The sequence below is a fragment of the Sapajus apella genome, unplaced genomic scaffold (assembly GCF_009761245.1).
Source record: "Sapajus apella isolate SASKATOON/1434 unplaced genomic scaffold, GSC_monkey_1.0 scaffold34, whole genome shotgun sequence".
NCBI lineage: Eukaryota > Metazoa > Chordata > Mammalia > Primates > Cebidae > Sapajus > Sapajus apella.
Window position 1 is genome coordinate 13,020,178 of NW_022436974.1, and position 21,326 is coordinate 13,041,503.

General features: G+C 35.1%; 1 protein-coding gene across 6 annotated transcripts in view; it reads left to right on the forward strand.

Moving 5' to 3' along the window:
* The window catches only part of GRM5 (glutamate metabotropic receptor 5), a 545,439-nt gene that overhangs the window by 453,376 nt on the left and 70,737 nt on the right, over positions 1 to 21,326 (forward strand). For all 6 annotated transcript variants that reach the window (XM_032295814.1, XM_032295819.1, XM_032295815.1 and 3 more), the window contains exon 7: positions 1,800 to 1,926. In XM_032295814.1, coding sequence (XP_032151705.1) covers positions 1,800 to 1,926 — 127 coding nt within the window. The remainder of the gene's footprint in view (positions 1 to 1,799; positions 1,927 to 21,326) is intronic.

The window sequence follows — 21,326 nt, forward strand, 5'->3', positions numbered from 1 at the left end:
TATTTGCCAATCCCTGCTAAGGTCTGAAAGAGACTTCAGCTTTGCAATATGCCTGTGTGCATTACAAAATCTAATAATTGTTCAAGGATCATTTTGCCAAGTGTGGTATGCCTTGAAAATGAAATTCTTTATTTCTGTCTATGGGCATATGAGCATATTATTAATGAAATGGATAACATTATTACAGTGTTCTATACTTTACAAATCACTGATATTTTATATAATCCTAAGAAAATCCTATAAGGTAGATATTATTATGGTAAAAGTAATAGGTCCAATTAAAAGAAACTGAGCACTAGCTGGAGGACCGTTCAAGGCTGCACAACTATTGAGTGGCTATAAGTAAGACTAGAACCCGCTGCCACTTGATTCCCAAGCCAGCACTCCTACCCCTGCCTCTTTCAAAATATCACACAGTCTATCTTCCAATAAGACTCACTATGTATAAGCACGAGCCTTTGAAGTCCAACGCATATTGTTTGATCCCTCATTTACCCTAACATGCTATGTGAGTTAACTATACCTTAGTTTTCTCCCCCAAGAAAATGAATAAAATAAACCAGCTACTTCACAGAGAGCCATTCTAGTGTTTTAATGGGATAACAGTATGTGACATGTACTAAAGGGCCTGGAAATAGTTGAAATTATTATGAAGAATACTTTAATCAGGCCCAAGGAGCAATTTTGTCTCACTTATTTAGTTACTTTAGGGAAAAGATATTTCAGGCCCTTATTCCCTACTTGTATTGTTGTCGTTTTAAGAGTCAGTACAAGAAATACTACAAAATGTTAAAAAAAAAAAAAAAAAAAAAAAAAAAACAGTTGTCAGCTTACAATTATATTTGGCTATATGTATCTAGCTGATGTAATTATCAAAGGGCATTACTAGAGTCAGTATCTAAGATTAGGAATATAAAGTGTAATCATTACTATGTCTCGTTATTGCTGAGTATTAATCAGAGTTTTAATTATTTAAAAGAACATTTAATGAATGCTGTCTATTCCACAGAGGGTTTTCATGCACCAATGATAGGGGAGAAAAGGTACATCTATTTTGAAAGAATAACGTCTGTGACTCTTTCAACTGTTAAATTACTTCAATTATTTTCCATTACCCTAAAAAAGTCAGGTAGATTAAGAGGTATATAATAGTCTCAATGACCTCATCTACCTTCAAACAAAAGAAAGCTACTGGAGTAGGAAATAATGAGTTGAATTGTTGAACCAGAGTTTTGGTAGAAAGAGATCAAGAGATATTCTCCAGGAAAAACCTTCATCTTTTGCCTTGTTCTACCCAAAACAAATTCCTAATTATTTTTATCAACATGGATAGATTTTAGAACATTAGGAAATATACAGTGTTTTTTTTTCTCATAATTATTCAACTAATGGAGGGAAGGAAGCCTTGATAAATCCTGAGAACAGAAGTTCTTAACTTGAGGAAAGAAGAATCAGACCAGATCCTGGGGCAAATTCAGTTACGTGTACGCACATATGAGCATAAGCATAGCTACTTAATTAAATACAGGTATCCAAGGCTAATTATCCAAAGACTTGCATTTAATTTTAATTCCTACCCTGCCACCAACTAACTCTATGATGTTAGACTCATTGTTTAAGCTCAGCCTCAGTTTAATTAAAAATTAAGAATCCTAAAAATTATACCGCTTATCTGATAGAATTTCAAATAATATAAGCAAAAGCCCTTTCTTCTTTGTGAAACAGCATATTGGAATATGGAATTGTTGGATTTTTATCTATGCAAAAAAAATAATCTAAATTTCAAATATTTGTCTTAGGTGATACGAAAGGGAGAAGTCAGCTGTTGTTGGACCTGTACACCTTGTAAGGAGAATGAGTATGTCTTTGATGAGTACACCTGCAAGGCATGCCAGCTGGGGTCTTGGCCCACTGATGATCTCACAGGTAATCTATCACAATCTTACACATATAAATTAACTGAAAAAAGACACAGGCATGGGGGTGGTCACATCTCCACGTGTTACTTATCTTGGGAAGTCTTATTTATGAAACAAAGAATTTCTTTGTGAACACAAGCCTTCGCAAAGTCTGAGCTACTTATTAAAATCTTCAAATCTCCAGGAGAGATCTGCCTATATGCCCATCCTCATTCCAAAATTAAAACAGAATTCCTAGCTTGTCTATTGGGCATTCTTCCTTCATTCCCGGGACATTCTCAGAAGTTCCTAAGTAGGTTCCCAGTTAAGTGTGTCATTTTGGGGGAAGAGAAAGAAATTTTAGCCAGGAAGTGATGAAAATATGTCATGACATGTCCAAGAACAAAAAATGTAGCACCCAGTTGGGCAGAATGTCATCTAAAGTTCTTTACTTATCTTAATTGTTTTCATTGATTGAAATCAGGAGGCTCCAACTAATAAGTTTTCAAGTATTGTTGGCACAGGGCAAGACTTGATTTTACATTATTTTTTGTTTTGTTTTGGTTCTTTGTGCCAAAGATGTTAAAGAATATGCCATTGTGTTTTCTAGTCTACATTTTATAGTCCTTTCTAATTTTTACAATATAAAAACAGAAAATACCTTTCATACTGTCTTCAAATTTTTCTTTGATAAATATTTATTCACTCATGCTTATTTGCCTACCACTAAAAATATAGAAATAAAAATACTACATCTATCTTAATAAAGTTTACAGATTAATAAAGAAGGCAATACGTTAAAATACGATAATATAATAAAAGGACATAGATTTGTATACACGGGAGCATGAGGACAGCACCCATGAGCTGAGTCTGCAAGGGAAAGAGGAAGAAAGCTTGCAGGCAGAGGGCCCACCATGTGGTATGTCAGGTTGTCTAGTGGTTTTAGAATTTAGATGGATTTAGCACAAAACTTCTAAAGGCTAGCTCATAAGGTCATCAGTGTTAGATTCCGTCTCTCCCAAGACAAATGATTTTATTCATAGTAGTTGTATTCACTTATTTCAAAAGTCTGGTTATAAAAAATTCCATGATCCTGGATCTTTCAAGACACCTCACTTTTTTTTTATAATGATTGATATGTATACAGAAGACTTTTCCTTTTCTTAAAAAAAAAAAATCTGATTTAATAAAACACCAAAGTGCCTTGTGATAACATCTGAATCCTGTTTTTGCCATTAGGCTCTGAGCTTTCTGATGTTCTTATTCATCCTGTTTTCCCCAGAGCTGACTCAGTGCTAAACACAAAGCCTTCAATAAATTTTGTTGAATAGATGAACTAGAGTGTGCCTATGTGCACACACACAGTAAAAATGTCAAAAAGAAAAAAAAATACTATGATTGGTTTTCTTGAAGGAGGGTGAGGAAAGCAGTATTGCTGATCTTTTCCTTATTCTATTTCTTTACCTGTTTTTCTAATTTCCAACTGGATTATTGTGAAAATGAAAAGTTGTCTTGCATCATGAACTAACTTGCATGGCTAAACACCTTGAGAATGAATATACAGATGTAACTTTTTGCACCATGCTTTGTAAGTTTATGCTACTAAGAATGAACACAATCTGTTCTTTCATTATTTCAACAGATAAATATTATTACTATTTCAATTATAATGTTAGATACCAGAGAAAATGAGGTGAAAAAATGGCAGTGGTTCCTGCGTCAGTTGTTCCCTCCATCCTAGTCCTTATATATCTCATCATCTTGTGGGGAATGAGACATAAAACAACACATGCACATGGCTGGTCAGCTATTTGTTTGCTAATGGGCTATTTGTGTACCTCACTGACAAATTGTATATCAAGTCAAAGAATAGGAATTTAAAAAATGGAAATATTAGGGGGGTCATAATTTAAATTTGTGGCCATAAAATTTCTCTCTGAAGAAGTAAAAATTAGCTCAGACCTAAATGATAAATATAAATATTTAGCCAATAATGACTAAGAAGAGATTTCTGTCTGGGAAAACAGCACGTGAATGTCTCTATATGGGTAGGCAGGTAGGAAAATGGTGTCAGAAGAGGTTAAAAAAAAAAATGTAGCAGGGGCAAGAACCTATGAAGCCTAGGGGAACATGTTCAGGATTTGAGCGTTTTATTATATAGACAATGAGAAATCACTGCAGGATTTTAATATAAGAAAAAAATACATGATTATAAGTATATTTTTAAATATCATTCTGGTTACTGTTAACAAAAATAATTTGGGAAAGGATAGAAAGTGGAGACAGAAAGACAACTTGGCAAACTGTAGACAAGAATTCTTATTGTCTTGAACTAAATAGTGCATTGGAAGATTTGAGGTATACTTTGAAGTAAAATCAACACGACATGCAGATAAACTGGATGATGAAGGTATAAGGGAGTTGCCAAACTTTCTTTTTTGAAGACTAGAAAGATTATTTCGTAAAGATCAATAGTTTAGTTACAGAAAATATCGGAGATGTCTTTGAGATTTTCAAGGGCTGATTAATAAATTTAGACCTTAGCTTGTGTCAGAAAGTGTAATTTGGATTAGGAATACAAAGATATAGTCTAAGTTCCTAAGAAATATATAATCTTGCAGAAGAAAAGCATGGAACCAGGTAGCAACAGTGCTCTTGGTGTTACAGGTGAGGAATAAACAAAGTGTTATGGAAGGGTAGGGGCCAAAACTAAGCCTGGAGAACCTGGGAAAGTTTAATCTTGAAACGTGAGTTAAAGATCACTTTACAAAAAAGTTAAGAAGGTACCTGAAAGAGGAAGTAGCTCTTTCGGAATTATTAACATCATAAGCTAAGGAAGACTGAGGAATGACTAATAGGCTATTGGTCTGCCTCATATAAAAGGTGCACACATCTTTATATACTCTGTGTTATCTCAAAGATGTCCTATTTATAGTGTAAACACAAATCCAAATCTTTGCACTGTTAATTCCATCTCATCCTTCTTTCCGATCAACTTTCTTGAGTAATAAATCTTTCTTTTATCTTCCTTGCTCTTATCAAAGCAATTTTCCTCCCGCCCTTACCATGCTGTCAGAAATATTTTAGCAGAAGACATCTGTGGCTGCCACATGGCCAAACTAATAGCCCCTTGTCAGTCCTTACTTTACAAACATTTCTGCACAATGTAATGAGCTTGATGCTCAACAGTCTCCTGAAGTCTTCTCCTGTGCCAGCCATAATAACACAGGTTTCTCTTATCTACGCAAACACCACTTCTGAGTGTTTTTGTTGTTGCTGCTGTTGCCTCTTTGGCTTAATCTAGATCATTAAAAACGGATGTTTCCCAGGGTTCCATCACTAGCTCATTGTGCTTTTCCCTTTACACAGTCTCTCCAAGTGATGTCATCTACTTTGATGGTTTTAATTATTACCTGCATGCTGTGAATTCCCAGTTGTACAGCCCAGCTTGTATTCTTTTCCTCAGTTTGAGGATCATGAATATAACTACTTGCAAGATATCTCCACTTGGTTAGTTCTCACTTATTTCAGCCCAGTATATCCAAACCTCATCATTTCACCATTGTGCCCCGATTAACAATAAGCCTGCTTTTCCATTCTCCGAGTGGATATGGCCACCCAAATCCAGTCTCTTATCAACCCTAATGCTTTGATTGCCAAATCTTCCTAACCACGTGTCCTCTTCTCCTAGAACAACTCTTCACTCAATTAGGTTTTCATCATCTCATATTTAAATATTGCAGTAACATCCCAGTTTATTCCCTTGCCCTAGATTTATGCCACATGCCTCTAAATCCACTTTTCATCTTGCTATTTTTTAGAGAGAATTCAGATTTTTTTTCTGACAAGAATTACACAGTTTATTATGTTGAGACAATTGTTGCAGACATAAATACTTAAAATTTTCTAGGTAAGATACTTTTAACAATTTTTTTTAATTGGAAAGAACCAATAACTTGGATCATAGCTCACACAAAATTCCAAATTAAAGTGGATTCTATTGTCCCCCTACATTTTGCAAACAATGCTTTGTATAACACTTCTTTAAAACACTGAAGGAGACAGCAAGCTGAAACTTTTTTCAAAGCACACAAGAAATGGTGACATCACATTACTTGAAGAAGGTGCTGAGGGGAGAAGATGACCTTGCTATTGAATAATGTATCCTAAATACAGATGTGTCTTTTTTGTTTCCTTGCTCATATAGGAGAAAGTAATTATCTTTTCTTCCCAGCTTAGGTTTGTGGCTGAAGTCCTTGTAACAAGACATAAACTAACAAGAGAAAAGCATAAAAGTTTATTTAATGTAAGTTTTACATAGGGAAAGGAAAACACAAAGAAATAGGAAAATTTGTGCATTTTTATGCTAGGTTTTATAGAGAAGTAGTAAGTCATAAAGAAGTATGATTAGATGAAAAAGCATGATCTAAGGATAGTTAGCCGGGGAGAACTCAGCTATCCGGTTTGTTTAGATTGCTGTCAGTGACCTTGCGTTTTTAGAGATAGACAGATGTTCACTTCCTCAGGGGACAGACAGAGCACCTGTCAAATGAATTTTATGACCTGCTTTCGGGGGAGAACAGTGAGGGGAATGTAAGAGTTACCTTCCTGCTTCTACTGCTTTCTCAAATGACAAGGTGCCATATTTTGGGGTAGTGTATCCTGAACTCCATCACTCAAAACTTACCACTGGTTTTATATCTCTGTATAATATACTCCAAGCTTTTCAACATGACATACAAAATGTCCTGTCTTTACCACATGCTTATGATCTTTCTAGTTTCAATCACAACTTTTCATCTTTCATTTTACATTCTATTGTCTAAGACTGCTCATAATTCTCATCCACACATAATGCTGTTTTATTCATCCCTGTATATATATATATATATATATATATATATTGTCTTCTCTGCCTGGAATGTGCTTACCCCTCTTTCTTCACTTGAGTAACTCCCACTTACCCTCCCGTACTCTGCTCAGGTGTTATCTTCTCTATGAAGCCTCCTTTGATAGAATACAAAGTTTTCTTTTCTATATTTACAAAACAAATTCTGCTTCCCTCTTTAAATCATTTTTCAAACTAGATTTTAAAGACCTGTATACCTATCTACTACTCTTACAGAAATGTTAGTTTCTCATGGACAGAGCTGTCTTTTAAACATATTTGTAATCTCAACACCTAATACAATGCCTGACATAGAGTAAGCTTTCAGTAAGTATGTGTCAGCCTCCAGTAAAATGATGGAGAGTGTTACAAATGAAGATTAAAGTAGGTATTAAGGCCAGCCTATGAGGAAAGCCTCTAACTAATGAGTTCAGAATTTATCCTATAGACAGCGTGGGGCCAGTGGAGGTTTTCATACAGAAGAATGAAGTGATTCTCTGGCTAGGTGCATACATGTGAGTGGGTGTATGTGTGCGGGAGGTGTGGGTGGAAAACAAATCACCAACCTAGAAAGTCTTTGCATTGATATCATGTGAAGTTTAACCTCTAACTGGAGTCTACAGCACTTTTCTGAAGAGCCTATTGCTGTGTGCAAGCTCACCTCAGTGGCTCTGATTCAAAGTAACCTATCACTCGGAATTGCTAGTTAAGAAGAATGTTCTGATGGCTTCAGCTATTCCAAAGCCTGCCACAGAAAGGCTTGGGGCTAGCTTTAGGAAATACTGCAAGCCTTTCTTCTATACACTTGGCTTATAGTTATCTTACTTCAGCCTATAATGTGACAGCTCAAGTCACCTTTGGGTCAGCGCCTTCGTTGTGATAATAACCAGTACATATATAATGCTTTCTATGTGACAGCAACTGCTTGCAGCATCTTGGAAATGTTATCTGATTTTATTCCAACATAATCCTGTAAGATTATTAGCATGGCTAAGAGATCTGAGCCCACCTGGAATTAAACAACTGTTCAGAAAACAAGTTACATTAGCAATCAACTGATATCAATGTCTACCTATATATTTAGCCATATACTTTTTGTATGTGACTATATTTTTTTCATAGAAAAATATCCTAAATGAAGGCTACCTAACATTAAGATGTTTACAAGTGGTAGGATAGCAGGTTCCTTTTTTTACACATAAATACATGTGAGTGTATGAGTAAACATGTATGTGGATTGCTGAATATTATGAGAATGTATTTTCATCAATAAAGTTATTAAAATTATGTTTAAGCCAGTCATATTCTCAACAACAGTCATAAATTCTTAGGAGCCAGTAACCAGGAATTAGGAAGAAAGATAAAGAGAATCTGGTGTAAAAACCAAGAAGACATGAAAGAAATCAGATATAAATGGAGAATGAGTGGAGAACACGTTCCCAATTCAACTTATTTTCACTGAGGACATGAAGCAGTTTTTCTTTATCTTATAATTACCAAGTACCTACTCTAGTAGTGATTAGGGTAAAGAGGATCTCTACCCTCATGGAGATTCTTTTTCCAAATATTGACAAGTAATAATAAGATATCGAGTATTGACAACAGAGAAGACCCCAATGGTGGGAGAGCCCATAACTGTAAAAGCTAACTTAGGTGATATTTAACTTGCCTCTTCAATGAATTGTGAGCCTGCAAAAATTGGAGCAATGACAGAAAATGGCCGAATTAAAATGAAAGAGAAGAGTGTTGTGGACATAGAACACAGAAACCGAAATGAAACTGACAGTGTAAGGGAGAAATGAGGCAAGAAAACTAGACAAAGGTCACCTTTTGGAGAGCCTTGTAAACTATGGTAAATATTTTAAAGTTTATCTTAAGGAAAATTTCAAAACATTTATTCATTCAGTCATCTTATCATTTATTCCATAAATGTGTACCTAGCAGTGTTCCAGGTGCAGGGGAGGAAAAATATCTTTTCCTTCTACCCATCTTAGGTTCATTGGCTGGGGCCCCTGTAACTAAAGACAGATTAACAGAAGAAAAGCATACATATTTATTTAATGTAAGTTTTATGTGACACGTGAGCCTTCATAAGGAAATGACCTGAAGAAGCAGTTAAATCTGGCTGGCTGTATGCTAGGTTTGATGTAAAATGAAGAGTTGTAGAGAAAGGAGATAGGCCAAAGGGCATGAGTAAACGCAGGTAAACACAGCAAAGCCTATTCTTTCAGATTCCTCTGACATAAGGATGCTCTTTTCCTTCAGATTTAAAAAGGGCATCTCTCATATGAGGGTCTTATCACCTGCTTCAGGGGTGAAGGGTCAGAGAAAGACAGAAAGTCTTTCTGTACTTGCCGTTTCTCGAATTCCTTCAGCTTAAAATATTAATATGTCAGAGTGCCATATTTTGGAGTAGAGTGTTGTGAACCCCATCTCAAGCAATGTTCTAAATGCTGTAAATATTTCTATGAACAAAACTGATAAAAGTATCTATTCTTATAATGTTTACCTTCCAGTGGAGAGAATAGTTTTAAGCAAGGTAATTATGTCCAGGAATATTCAAGAATTGAATATGAAAGAAAATGCACTGGGCGCATTGGCTTATGCCTGTAATTCCAACACTTTGGGAGGCTAAGTCAGGTGGATCACCTGAGGTCAAAAGTTCAAGACAAGCTTGGCCAACATGGCAAAACCCTGTCTCTACTAAAAATACAATAATTAGCTGGGCATGGTGGTGCGTGCCTGTAATCCCAACTACTTGGAAGGCTGAGGGAGGACAATCACTCGAACCTAGGAGGCAGAGTTTGCAGTGAGTGGAGATCATGCATCTGCACTCTAGCCTCGGCGACACAGCGAGATTCTGTCTCAAAAAAAAAAAAAGAGAGAGAAAGAAAAAAAGAAAGAAAATGCAAATGCAATCATGATGGGCCATTTTATAAATATGATTTAAATAGTCGCAATGTAAAGAGTAGATACTGTATAAAAACATGAAAAGGAAAGATACAGATTTCAAAATAGCAGCAGCATCTGGTGAGAAAAGAAAGGGAGTTAGATGAGAGTTACAAAAGAAGTTTCAGTTATAGCTTTAGTGTCTGTGTGTATTATTTGAAACATATAGGACAAAATATTAACATTTTTAATATAGACTTTTTATTTGCTCCATATCTTTTATATTTGTTTTCTGTATATTTAAAAATTTTATAATTTAAATAATTCATAACCTATTTGAGCTATTTAAATATTTAGCACTAAAAGATAAGATTTCAAAATATAAGACGACTAAATTGAGAAACATAAAAAGAGGATAAGAAAAAACCACAGTAAGAAAATTTTGCAAAAATCAATGTGAATCTGCCAGTGGTTTGGGAATGGATAACGTAGTGTGAATCAAAAGCAACAAAGATTTGATTAGGAATTAAAATCAATAGAAAGAGGTCATTAGTTCTCTGAGGAAAATGTGGTCTGGCTTGAGAGAGTAAGGAGAAAAAATAGTAAAAGGCAACAATTTGGGCTAGACACTCAGAGAATTATCTAAAAAGCCTTTGCCAAGACGCTTTTTCTGGAACACCATTCCCTGCCACATATCTGCAAAAAGTATCCTGGAAAGAATCTTTAATTTTTTTTTTAATCAAAGAATTTAGAATGGAATATAAGTAGCAAGAGCTCTACAGATCTTTAGGTCCCCAGTCCAAAGCCACAGAGACACTTCCTAGTGGAGTTTACCAGATGCTGCCAACCTTCCAATAAACCAAGTAAAAGGAAAGAGCAAAACTATTGTGTCTTTCAAGAAGTAACTAGGTGGGAAGCCTTAGGACAGGAGGTTAGCATTATCTCCTGCTTTTCAATCATAAAGAAAAGTATCTTATGTAAGTGCAGAGCTATAAAATGCTTCCATTTTATTCCATTTTATTTCTTCCAAGGCAATACCATCAACAGCTTAATGTCAATAAGGACATTCTCTAGGAAGTTCCTTTGGTTCCCTGAGTTACCTAATTGCTTTGGAAGTCAGAACCTTTGTCTCTTCACTTAAGCCACAGAGTTAAACAAAGAGATGTTGGTGGGAATCAAGGAGGGTGCAGAGGATGAGCTCCAAGAGGTGTAACCACTGGCAGGTTTTATAACTCCAGCGTTTGAATTGCTCTCTTTTTACTAATGTGCATTTCATTTGTGTTCCTCAGTTTGTTCTACTTTTCCTGAAACTTTTCTTTAACCTTTTAATAAATAAGCACATTAAATAAAACCATGGGGAGGATTTCTTTTTATGTCTAATTATTATAACTATCTTAAGCATTATACTTTTGAGTCCTATAAGGTAGATATTATTATTCTACAGTTGAATTAAACAAAACTCAGGAACATTCTATTATAAATGGACAAAATCACAAGACTGGTGGAAAAGTAATCCCAGGTGCTATGATTCTGGGGTTTTTATGGTATCCCACCTGCCTCTCTCCACAATCACGTTTTAGAGCCCCATATTTTCAGGAAATTATAGAAGGGAAAAAATTCCAGCTTCAAGCTGGTCACATGTTAATTGTCTCCAGGCTGCTCTGATAGTTTTTATTCCAAATGTGCTTAAAATGTGCTGGCTATTTGACTATTATAATTAAACTTAGATGAGGAAAGGAGGTAAAAATTTTGCTGTGTATTAAATATTATTTGTTTCTGAATCTTTAGGGGAAATTTCTTATGAGGTTATTTAAACTTAATTCTTATGAGAAATAAGTTTAATTTATTATTACAATTGTAATAAATAGTTCTTGTTAATATTGAAATTGGAATAAGCTTTCAGAATGCTGCTATCTAGCTTCTTGGTTTCTAGATTAGAAAGTAATCTGAACAGGAGCATATACTATACATCTGGCTCCCCTATCATTTATTAATTCATTCAGCAAGAAACATTTTATCAGTTTTTTACTCTGTTTTTAACACTATGCTAAGTTCTGATGATACAAATATAAATGGAAGGTACCTAACTTTTCTTAAATAACTGCGTTAAGATTATACATATAATACATACAATAATTGAACCACATGCCAAATGCAGTGGCGGCATAAAGGATGAAATTATTCATCAGCAAATATTTGAGCTCCAACTAGGTGCTAAACACAGCACTGGGCACGCAGTGGTGATTGAGCCCCAGTTCCTACTCTCAAGTATCCCAGAGCCTAGGCAGAGACATATGCAAATAAAGAGGCAATTTCAATACATTAAGTATCCCTGCCACAGTGTAGGTACCAATTTAATGTTTGTATAGTGAAGGAATAAAAGAGATGGGAATAAATGCAGAAATGAATGAAGGAAGGAAACAAAGTGCTAGGATAGGAGTAAACACTGATGAGGGAAAATTAACCAGGTCTTAAAAGTTCAGAGGTAGCTTCTGGGTGGAAAGGGAAGTCATGTATGTGAAAATAAGAAGTTAACCAGGTAAGACAGGAATGAATTTTCAGGCAGAAAGAAAAACCGTAAGGAATGATACATGTCATATTTAAGGAATGTGTGTGTGTCTCAAAATACTTTTTCCAATATAACATTCAGAGCAAGTATAACAGTATTTCATGGTTGCTTTTCCATCAAATCCTGTATTATGGGAGCTATCCTTTCCTAAATACCAAACATCATAATGGTGATCAGCTGTAAAAGAAAGTGACTGCCTTGTTTCACAATAGAATTCCCAGGTCTCTAAGCACTGTTTAGGTTTCCCTAGATAAGTACACTACATTACCCAGTCACCAGTACAATCTAAGGAAGTTGAATTTATGACAAATGTAGTGTAACAAAGTACAGCTGAGAATTTGGGCTGCATATAATACATATCTGCAACAATTCATCTTTATTTTCTTCTAAGAGTATAGTGGTTTAAATCAAAAGGTTTTAGTGTCAGACATACCCATGTTCAAATTCACACTCCACCAATGACTCATTGTGTGACTTAAAGCACATACATTTTTATCTGTGAGTGTCAGCTGTCTTTTCCATAAAACTGAGATAACAGTAGTAACTAGTTCATAAGATTATTAGAGCAATCATGTAACATATAAATAGTTTAGTACCCATTAACTGTTCAAGAATATTATTATCATTCTACTATGAATAAAGTTTTTTTAGAAAAGCGATGAGAAATTAATTGAGAGATAGATGAATTGATTTAAGAATGAACAAGAAACTTTGGGGAAAGTTTTAACCTGTGTTTATTGAATGTCATCTACATTTGAAAGTAAGAGCCTTTAAGTCAATGACTATCTAGGCCAATCAATGGCACACAGTAGACAATTTTTGTTGAACTAAGCCTACTGTTATAAACATCTATTTTGTCTTCACTTGTATTAGCTTCTTTTCCCTTCTGATTCTAAATAAATAAATTATAGATGACTTGGAAATTAATGGTGACTTAGAAATTAATGGTGACTTGGAAATCCCAGAAAACCATAAGCCATGACAATACTAAAAGTCACCTAACATTTTTTTAATCTTATCATTGTCCCTGATAAAAAGAAAAAAAGGTTTCTAGTTTCACTGATCACTTCATTATACACTTTTGATATATTCATCACTGGCAAAATTAAAAAAAAATAACCTTCCCAAAAAGGATCTAGCATGTATTGCCAGTGAGATTTTTACATGTATGTGTTTTCAATAAAACAAAGGCTACTCTGTTGGAGTTCTGCACAGCTCAGTCTTGATACTCTTCTCTGTCTGCGTGGGCTTCATTAGTCATCATACCCAATTTCATTCATGTTATTAAATATCACCTATACAGTAAAGATTTCCGATGTTAAATATCTTGTCCAGACCTCTTACCTAATCCCCAGTCTTAAAAATTCTACTGCCTACTTGATACATTTATTTGAATATCTAATAGATAACTTAAATTCTATACTTCCGTCACTGAAATCTAGGTCTTTACCGTCTTGGTCTCCCAGGTGGCTTTATTCTTACAATTACATTTCACTTGATGGTAAACCCATTCATTCAGTAGCTAAGACGAAGAACGTTGGAGTCAATCTGCTGACTTCTTCCATATACTTTAGTCAGCAAAGAAATCCCATTGATTCATCCTGCATATCCCAAATTCCACCACTTCTCACTACCTCCAGTAAAAGTGCCTGACGATCATCATTAATCATCTTTCTACTGAAATAACCTCCTAACTTTTCTTCTTGATTCTACCCTTGCCCCTACTTACAGCTTCTCCTCAACACTCTAGGCAGAGACATCCTGTTAGAAAATAAGCCAGGTCATGTTACTGCATTATTTAAGAATCTACAGTGGTTTCCCATTTCATTCAAAGTAAAAGCCAAAGTCGTTACAAATTCCTGTTCTGTATGACCTGGCCCTGTGTTATGTGTCTGGCTTACACTTCCCTTCACTTCATCTGGTTCTTCCTCCTAACACATTGGTCCTTCTGTTCTTCCATTAAAAGGTCACAAAGGCTCTTATACCAGGGTAATTTCCCTAGCATTTCTCTGCCTGCAAGGCTTCACTGCAGATAACCACAGGACTATTATTCTTCCCTTCGTCAAGTCCTTGCTCAAATATCTACACTGAGCAAGATATACCCTGAGCAAGGGTTAATACTACAAACTAACCCTCCTCTTATCCAGTTCTACCTCTTCTTTTCTCTGCTTCCTATACAACCTCATACTATTTTATATTGTTTATGTATTAATTTAGTTTTTGCTGATCATATATTGTTCTTTCAGCTAGGATATAAGCCAAAATACAGAAACTTTTTGTATATTTCCTAGGCCAAGCTCCTAGAACATAGTAGATATTCAATGAATGTTTGCTAAAGCAATGAATACAGGCTGGAAGGAAAGAAATCTCCATGTATTGAGTGCCTGTTACCTATCAGAATAGGGAGTTTGTGTTCTATCATCTAATCCTCCTGACACCTCAAAAATGATGGAATCCCTACTAGGTACCCATAGAAATTTAAATAAAAATAAACTTTAAAATAGGTTGAAATCATAATCTCCATTTTACAGAAAACTGAATTTGAAAGTTGAAAATATCCGTGCTTGTGATCACACAGTAAGCAGAAGAGTAAGGCTCAGACCCTGTTCCATCTTTTCGTAAAACTAGTGCTTTTTCCTTGACATGATGCTGCAGGAACACTGGATTCTAACAGGATCTCTAAAATGCAATGAAAAATTTTGTGTACTGTTTTTTTTTTTCTCCCAAACAATAAGCTTTATAAAGTTGTTTCAGTTAACACTAAAAACAACAATGTTGTGTTTTGGTTCTTTTAAAATAAGATGCCGAAGTTTACTCAGTGATAAATTCTAAAATGCCTTCTTACTCTTCCAATTTCTCAATGTTCATTAACTTATAATAATTTTTTTCTTACATGATCAGTCAAAAAGACAGTATATTTAAACTTGTAAACACCACTGATCAAAGAGGAAAAAAAGTATTGAAAGCTCCTCTTTTAGTGGAACTTATCAAAACAGGTCCCTAAAAACAACATAAACCAGTTTTCATCTTGCCAGAAACCACAATTGAAAAGTGTACATCATGTTCTTCTTCACAATCATAAATCTGTGGTCTGCCTACAGTGCCATTGTGGTCAAAAACCACTCTGTTATGGCAGACCGAAGACAATAATGTGGTTTCATTGATTTCAGTTTTTGGTCAGTGTAGCTTATCCCAAATGAATTATCACATCTCCCCTCTTAGAACATAAAGCATTATGATGCAGTGCTAACCACTGCATTATCTAACCTACTTGGAAAATGCTTCATAAAGCATTGATATATGAGTAATATGAAGCAGATAAATTCATCCTATCTTGACACCTCTTAAAAATCCATTAATTGAAGTGATGAAAAATTAAAAGCATTATGCACTGCCTTGTACTTACAAACAATTTAAGACAACATAATACTATTTACATTGGGCAATATGTATCTAAACAAGCTAGAAGGAGAAAATAGACTGGCTTTCCCCAAAATAATGTAAGACAATCTAATAAAACTGATAGGCAATTTAGCAGATGTTGAGTCACACCATTTTATGTATATAACTTCCCCAATTCCTCTTTCTCTCACTTCATATTAGCCACTGTTCAAGTTATTTTATATGGTCCTCATACTAATCCTTGAGATGCAGACAGATAAGTATTATCATCGTTCCCCCTAAAGCTTTTGCTTATTTCCCGTCTGAACTATCAGCAATAATTTCCAAAGACATTGTAATGTGATTTGTAAGAGGCATTGTAATGTCTCTTGTGACACATTACTATGCTGTAGAGTTTTTCCTCTACATATCTGATTTTTGCATTTTGGCTGTTTCCTTTACATTTCTTCTGCTTTTCTCTATTGGTTTCTCTTTCTATTGTTCCTTTCAAATACTCTTCAGTTCCAACAGAAAATAGTTTCCTTAACTGAAAATAGATGAAATAATGGTCCCTATCTCATGAGAACGTTGTAGGTATTAAAGAGGTAATAAGTATAAAGTGTTCAACACAATGCCTAGCAGAGTAAAGTCACAGAGCCTGAGCATTTGAACAACACATTATTTTAAAGGAACAATTACCTTTCTACCACCAGAGTGTGGACCAAGTACTACGAATGGTGTAGGTGTTCAAGAGTGAAATGCTATAGCTGTGCTATGTGAACAATGTTCAATCTCTTTAATGGGTGGAACGAGGCATTAATCTTTCCTCTTGTACACTTTTCTTAGATGTGTGTCCTTAGTTCCCATATTTTCTTTCTGTAGTAAACATGAGCATTTGAGTTAGTTAAGTGTATGCCCAAAACTCAACTGGAGAATACTTGTAATATTCTGATACTTAAAATTTAGGAACAAACAGGCTTGGGAAGTGAAAGAGGAGGTAAAATCTATGGGAGAATATGCATACAATTTTGCAACCTGCCCTAGGAAAGGTAATGTAATTTCAGGTTTTAGAACAGTCCTGGTATGCCTCAAAGGAAGAGAAAATCAAGAGTATATGGGAACACAGAAGGAATACAGTGGAGCCTGGAGAGTGATTACAAAATTCTGAGTCATAAAATCAGAAAGCTTTTAAACATTTGGATGGAAGACCAACTACAGGAGGAAAGTGCTTTTTAGTATGCATCTTATTTGCAAAACAAGCAATTTTATGTCTGACTAAAACTGCAGGATAGGGATCTTGACAAGGGTCTGGCAAGCTAGCAAAGGTAAATAGAAATGAATCGTAAAGCTCAAATTATAGCGCCTATTACGTGTGTAAATTCCACTGATATTCTATTGGTTTTAAAATGATGAGTTTCATGTTTTATTTCAATAAAATACAGAAACAAATTTAAGCATTTTATAAATTTTCTTTGAGAAATTGTTTCACTGACCTTTTTCAGGTCATTGGTCTTTAATTTCTCATCTGTGAATTCTTCTACAAGGGTTTCTCCAGATTAAAACCCTAATTATAGATGAGAAGTCTGTATTATTTTCACTATATGTATAAAAAAATTGAGACACAAATAAGTAGAGTAAAATGGCTCTTGCGCACAAATATTTCTATTAATAGGAAATATTTGTGTGCAAGCTGAAAATAAAGTGCATGTCTCTTTATTCCTTACTTGCCCTCATCTCTGTTAATCATTCATTCATTCAACTTAACTGCCTATTGTATGATAGGTACTATTACTGGCACTAGAAATACAACAATAAGCAAAGCAACAGTCTCCTACTCTCAAATTGCTCAATCTACCATGTCAAACAGACAATACTAATACACAGTTAGCAGGAGTGCAAGTGCTATGACAGATATAGCCCAGGGAGCCATTTGACCACATGAAAGGAGCCTATCAGGCTCAGGTAATCAGAAAAGTCTTAATCATCAAAGAGAATCTGGGAAATAAAAGAATAAGGAGAAATTAGCTAGTGAAAAGGGACAGAAGAAAAGTAGAAAGGGAGAGAATTATTCCAGTCAGCACACTTTATTATTTAAATTCACATGCTGTGTTTTTCCACTCTTATTCAGGTGCATTATGACTGGAAGTCATATTATCAAAGCTGTTCCCTAGAAATGTGCATCTGTGATCACATTTCCCTTTAGTACTCTGCAGTACTATTAAATCGTTTTTTATGTTTTCATTATAAAATAAATCTTTGCACACAATTTCAAATTCCCCTATAAAATATAACCAATAAAAAAAATAAAAACTATAGCTCTGAATTTTCAGCTCTGTGGAGAATGCTATTAAGGGAATCTAAAACAAGTTATGTAATAAACCTTGTAGGGTGGGGAATAGGCTAGGTCCAATGACACATGAATGGCTATGAGTCCACTCTGTAGCAAAGTTGGGAATATCCCATGATCAATCATTCAGAACATTTTCTGTGCTAGAAAACTCTAGGAACCTAAGAACAACAACTGATCAGTCAGTATCTCTGGCCAGAAATTCTCAGGGCACATAGCCCAGAATGAAAATCTTAGTGAAGTGTTTGAACCGATGAAATTTCCCAAGAGGAAGCATGGCTTTACGTCAAGATAAAGCCATCAAATATTTATGCCACCACTAGCCCCACCTTGCCCATGCAGTCTTTGTTAATTAATCATTCTATTTCCTACTAAGTAGACTCAGGACCTCTTTCAGAGGAGTAATTAACCAAGTTGCCTCCCATGATGTAACAAAGATAAAATACATAAATTAACTAAGTTAGTAGGTAAATAACCACAGAGTTTTAATCTCAGTTCCAGAAAGTTAACATATCTAATTAAACTTCATATTGCCCCCTCCGAAAAATAGAGATAATGATATTTACCTCATTATTTATTATGAAGATTACATAAAATTTCTGGGATAGTACCTGACACATTATAGGTATTCAATAAATGTTAGTTTCTTTCTTTCTTTTCATACTGACGTAAAGAGGAATACGGCAGCTTCCTGTTGAGGCAGTTACCAATAAAGCTTGCCTAACATCTTGGATAAAGACTATATTTTTATTGAAGAAAGCGATCATGCCATGTTTTGTATCATGCTAAGTTAATGGTAAAAAAAAAATTAATCAACTCTAGAATGTGCTTTCCTTGAAGAAAATTTGGGAACTTTTCTATTTTTGATTTTTTCTATCTAAAGTTGAAAAAACAAGTTACAATTAACAGCCTTCTTAAGAAAAGTACATCTATCTGACCTTCATAGTTGGATGTCATTTTTTAAAGAAAGACTTTACTGGTTACTGCCTCACCCTTTCCTCTATACGTACTTCCCAGATTCAATGAATTACTCAAAATTAGATTAGTCAATCAATCATGAAAAAATGTCCCAAATGACTAGTCAGCACGAGGAATATTTCTAATGTGAAACATGTCACATCCCTAGGCAGAAGGCAGTTTTTGAGCTCCTTATCTAGTTTTGCCCTCTTTGGGTTCCAGAAACTTGACTAAAATTCAGGTGTAGTTAACCGACTTTAGACTTCCATCTAAAACAGTATATAATAGTTCCGTACTTCTAAAGGTAACACAAAAGTTTGATAAAAATGACTTATCCACATACTAGAATAAAAATTCTATATTTTAATTGTATAGAAAATATATTAATTTGTAAATTGCTATATTAACCATATGAGCATTATGCTCAGTATTGAGGACACATTTGTATGCAAAAGAGAAAAACTCCCTATCATCAGTGTGCTTCTAGTCAAGTAGAAAAGACGGTCCAACTCCCCCCACCACAAAATAGATGATAATTATAGTAAGTGCTACAGAGAAAAATGAGTTTCCTCAGTGTCTCACATCATACACACACACACACACACACACACACCACTTCAGATTCTTCTGAATTATGAAACTATGGAAGTAATAAAAACTTTAGCTAAGTAAACAGAAACTATTAGAGGATCAGGGATATGAACACTACAGAAAGAATTCTGATTCTTTATGACCCTGTGATCTCAGATCAATATCCATGAGCTCCAAATCCAGAGAGGTCAAGAAAGGAGGAAAGGCAGCAAGATGGCTTATTGGTGAAATAGATGGAAAACAAGTATGATGCTGTTAGTCACCAGTCAGCACCTTATGCTCTGGGCAGATCTGTTGCTCACATATCAAAGGGCAGGCCCACAATAGTCCCTTGTCAGTTCTGTATCCCGATGTTAGTTTTAAAAGATCAGTTTTGTACAACCTATCTTACACCTTCCTTCTCATTGTATACCTGAAATGAACTAACCAGCAGCCGAGGGCACATGCATTTTATTCGCAGAGATTCTAAATAGCAACTTCCTTTATTCAAAATACACAGGAATTATGACGCTTAGTAAGAAGGTGCTGTTCAACCCAACTTACAGAACACCAGGCATCTCTTCCTGAAGAGACACTTGGAACAGGGTTTGAAAAATGCTGCAGTCTAGGAACTAGTAGCTATAGGAATATTAATAGTGCAAAACTAACAACCAAACACTAAACATGAGTGCCAGCTGTGAATAAGCAGTCATATCATTTTAAGGGTCCAGAAAATCAGTAGATTATCCATTCTGCTATTAGACTTCCAGGAAACACATTGTGAAGTAATAGGATGAATGTGGACAGTATAGTTTCGGCAGCTCACTTTCCCTTTTTAAACAAAAAAAAAAACCTTGTATTTTTCAATGTATGTCAGTTCAAGCTATGAAAAGATGGATTATACAAGAGAACCACAGACTTATGAATCAATTATAAAAGGGAAGAAAAGTAAATAGCTATTTAAATAGATGTTATTAGAAAATGGACCGCAGCTATATAATCCAGGGCTCGTCTGCATTTCTAGACAAGAATATAATATGCATTTTCTGAGAATCAGAGAAACTTCAATATGCTTGTTAGGAAGGAATTTCACTGGCATAATCAAGATTATTTAATTTAAAATATAATAACATATGTTAAATTGATTAAAGTCATAATCAAACTATAAAATATATGCACTTTAGACTCCTAGGTAACCTCTACATACACTTTAAGTAACTTCCCATTACGGTAAGAATGAAACAGGGATAAAAAATAAAAGCATTAATGGAAAAAATGCCCAGTGATTAGAAGGAAATAAGGAACTTAAGAGCAATAACTAGACATATTTGTACAACAGTGCATATAGCAGAGGTAGTTATCACAGCAAATTTAAATTTCTATCATTATAAGTTTACTATTATTCCAAGATTCTGAGATTTGGTAGACCTTGTTTCATGTTAGAAAGCATAACATTCCTAGGCCAGATGCGGTGGCTCATACCTGTAATCCCAAAACTTTGGGAGGCGGGCCGATCACCTGAGGTCAGGAGTTCAAGACTAGCCTGGCCAACCCATCTCTGCTAAAAATTAAATAATTAGCTGCATGTGGTGGCTCACGCCTATAATCCCAGCTACTCAGGAGGCTGAGGCAGGAGAATTGCTTGAACCCAAGACACAGAGGTTGCAGTGAGTTGAGATAGAGCCATTGCACTCCAGCCAGGGTGACAAGAGGGAGACTCTGCCTCTAAATAAATAAATAAATTTTATGTAGAGATGGGGTCTTACCGTTGCCCAGACTGGTCTCAAACTCCTGGGCTCAAGTGATCCACCTGCCTCAGCCTCC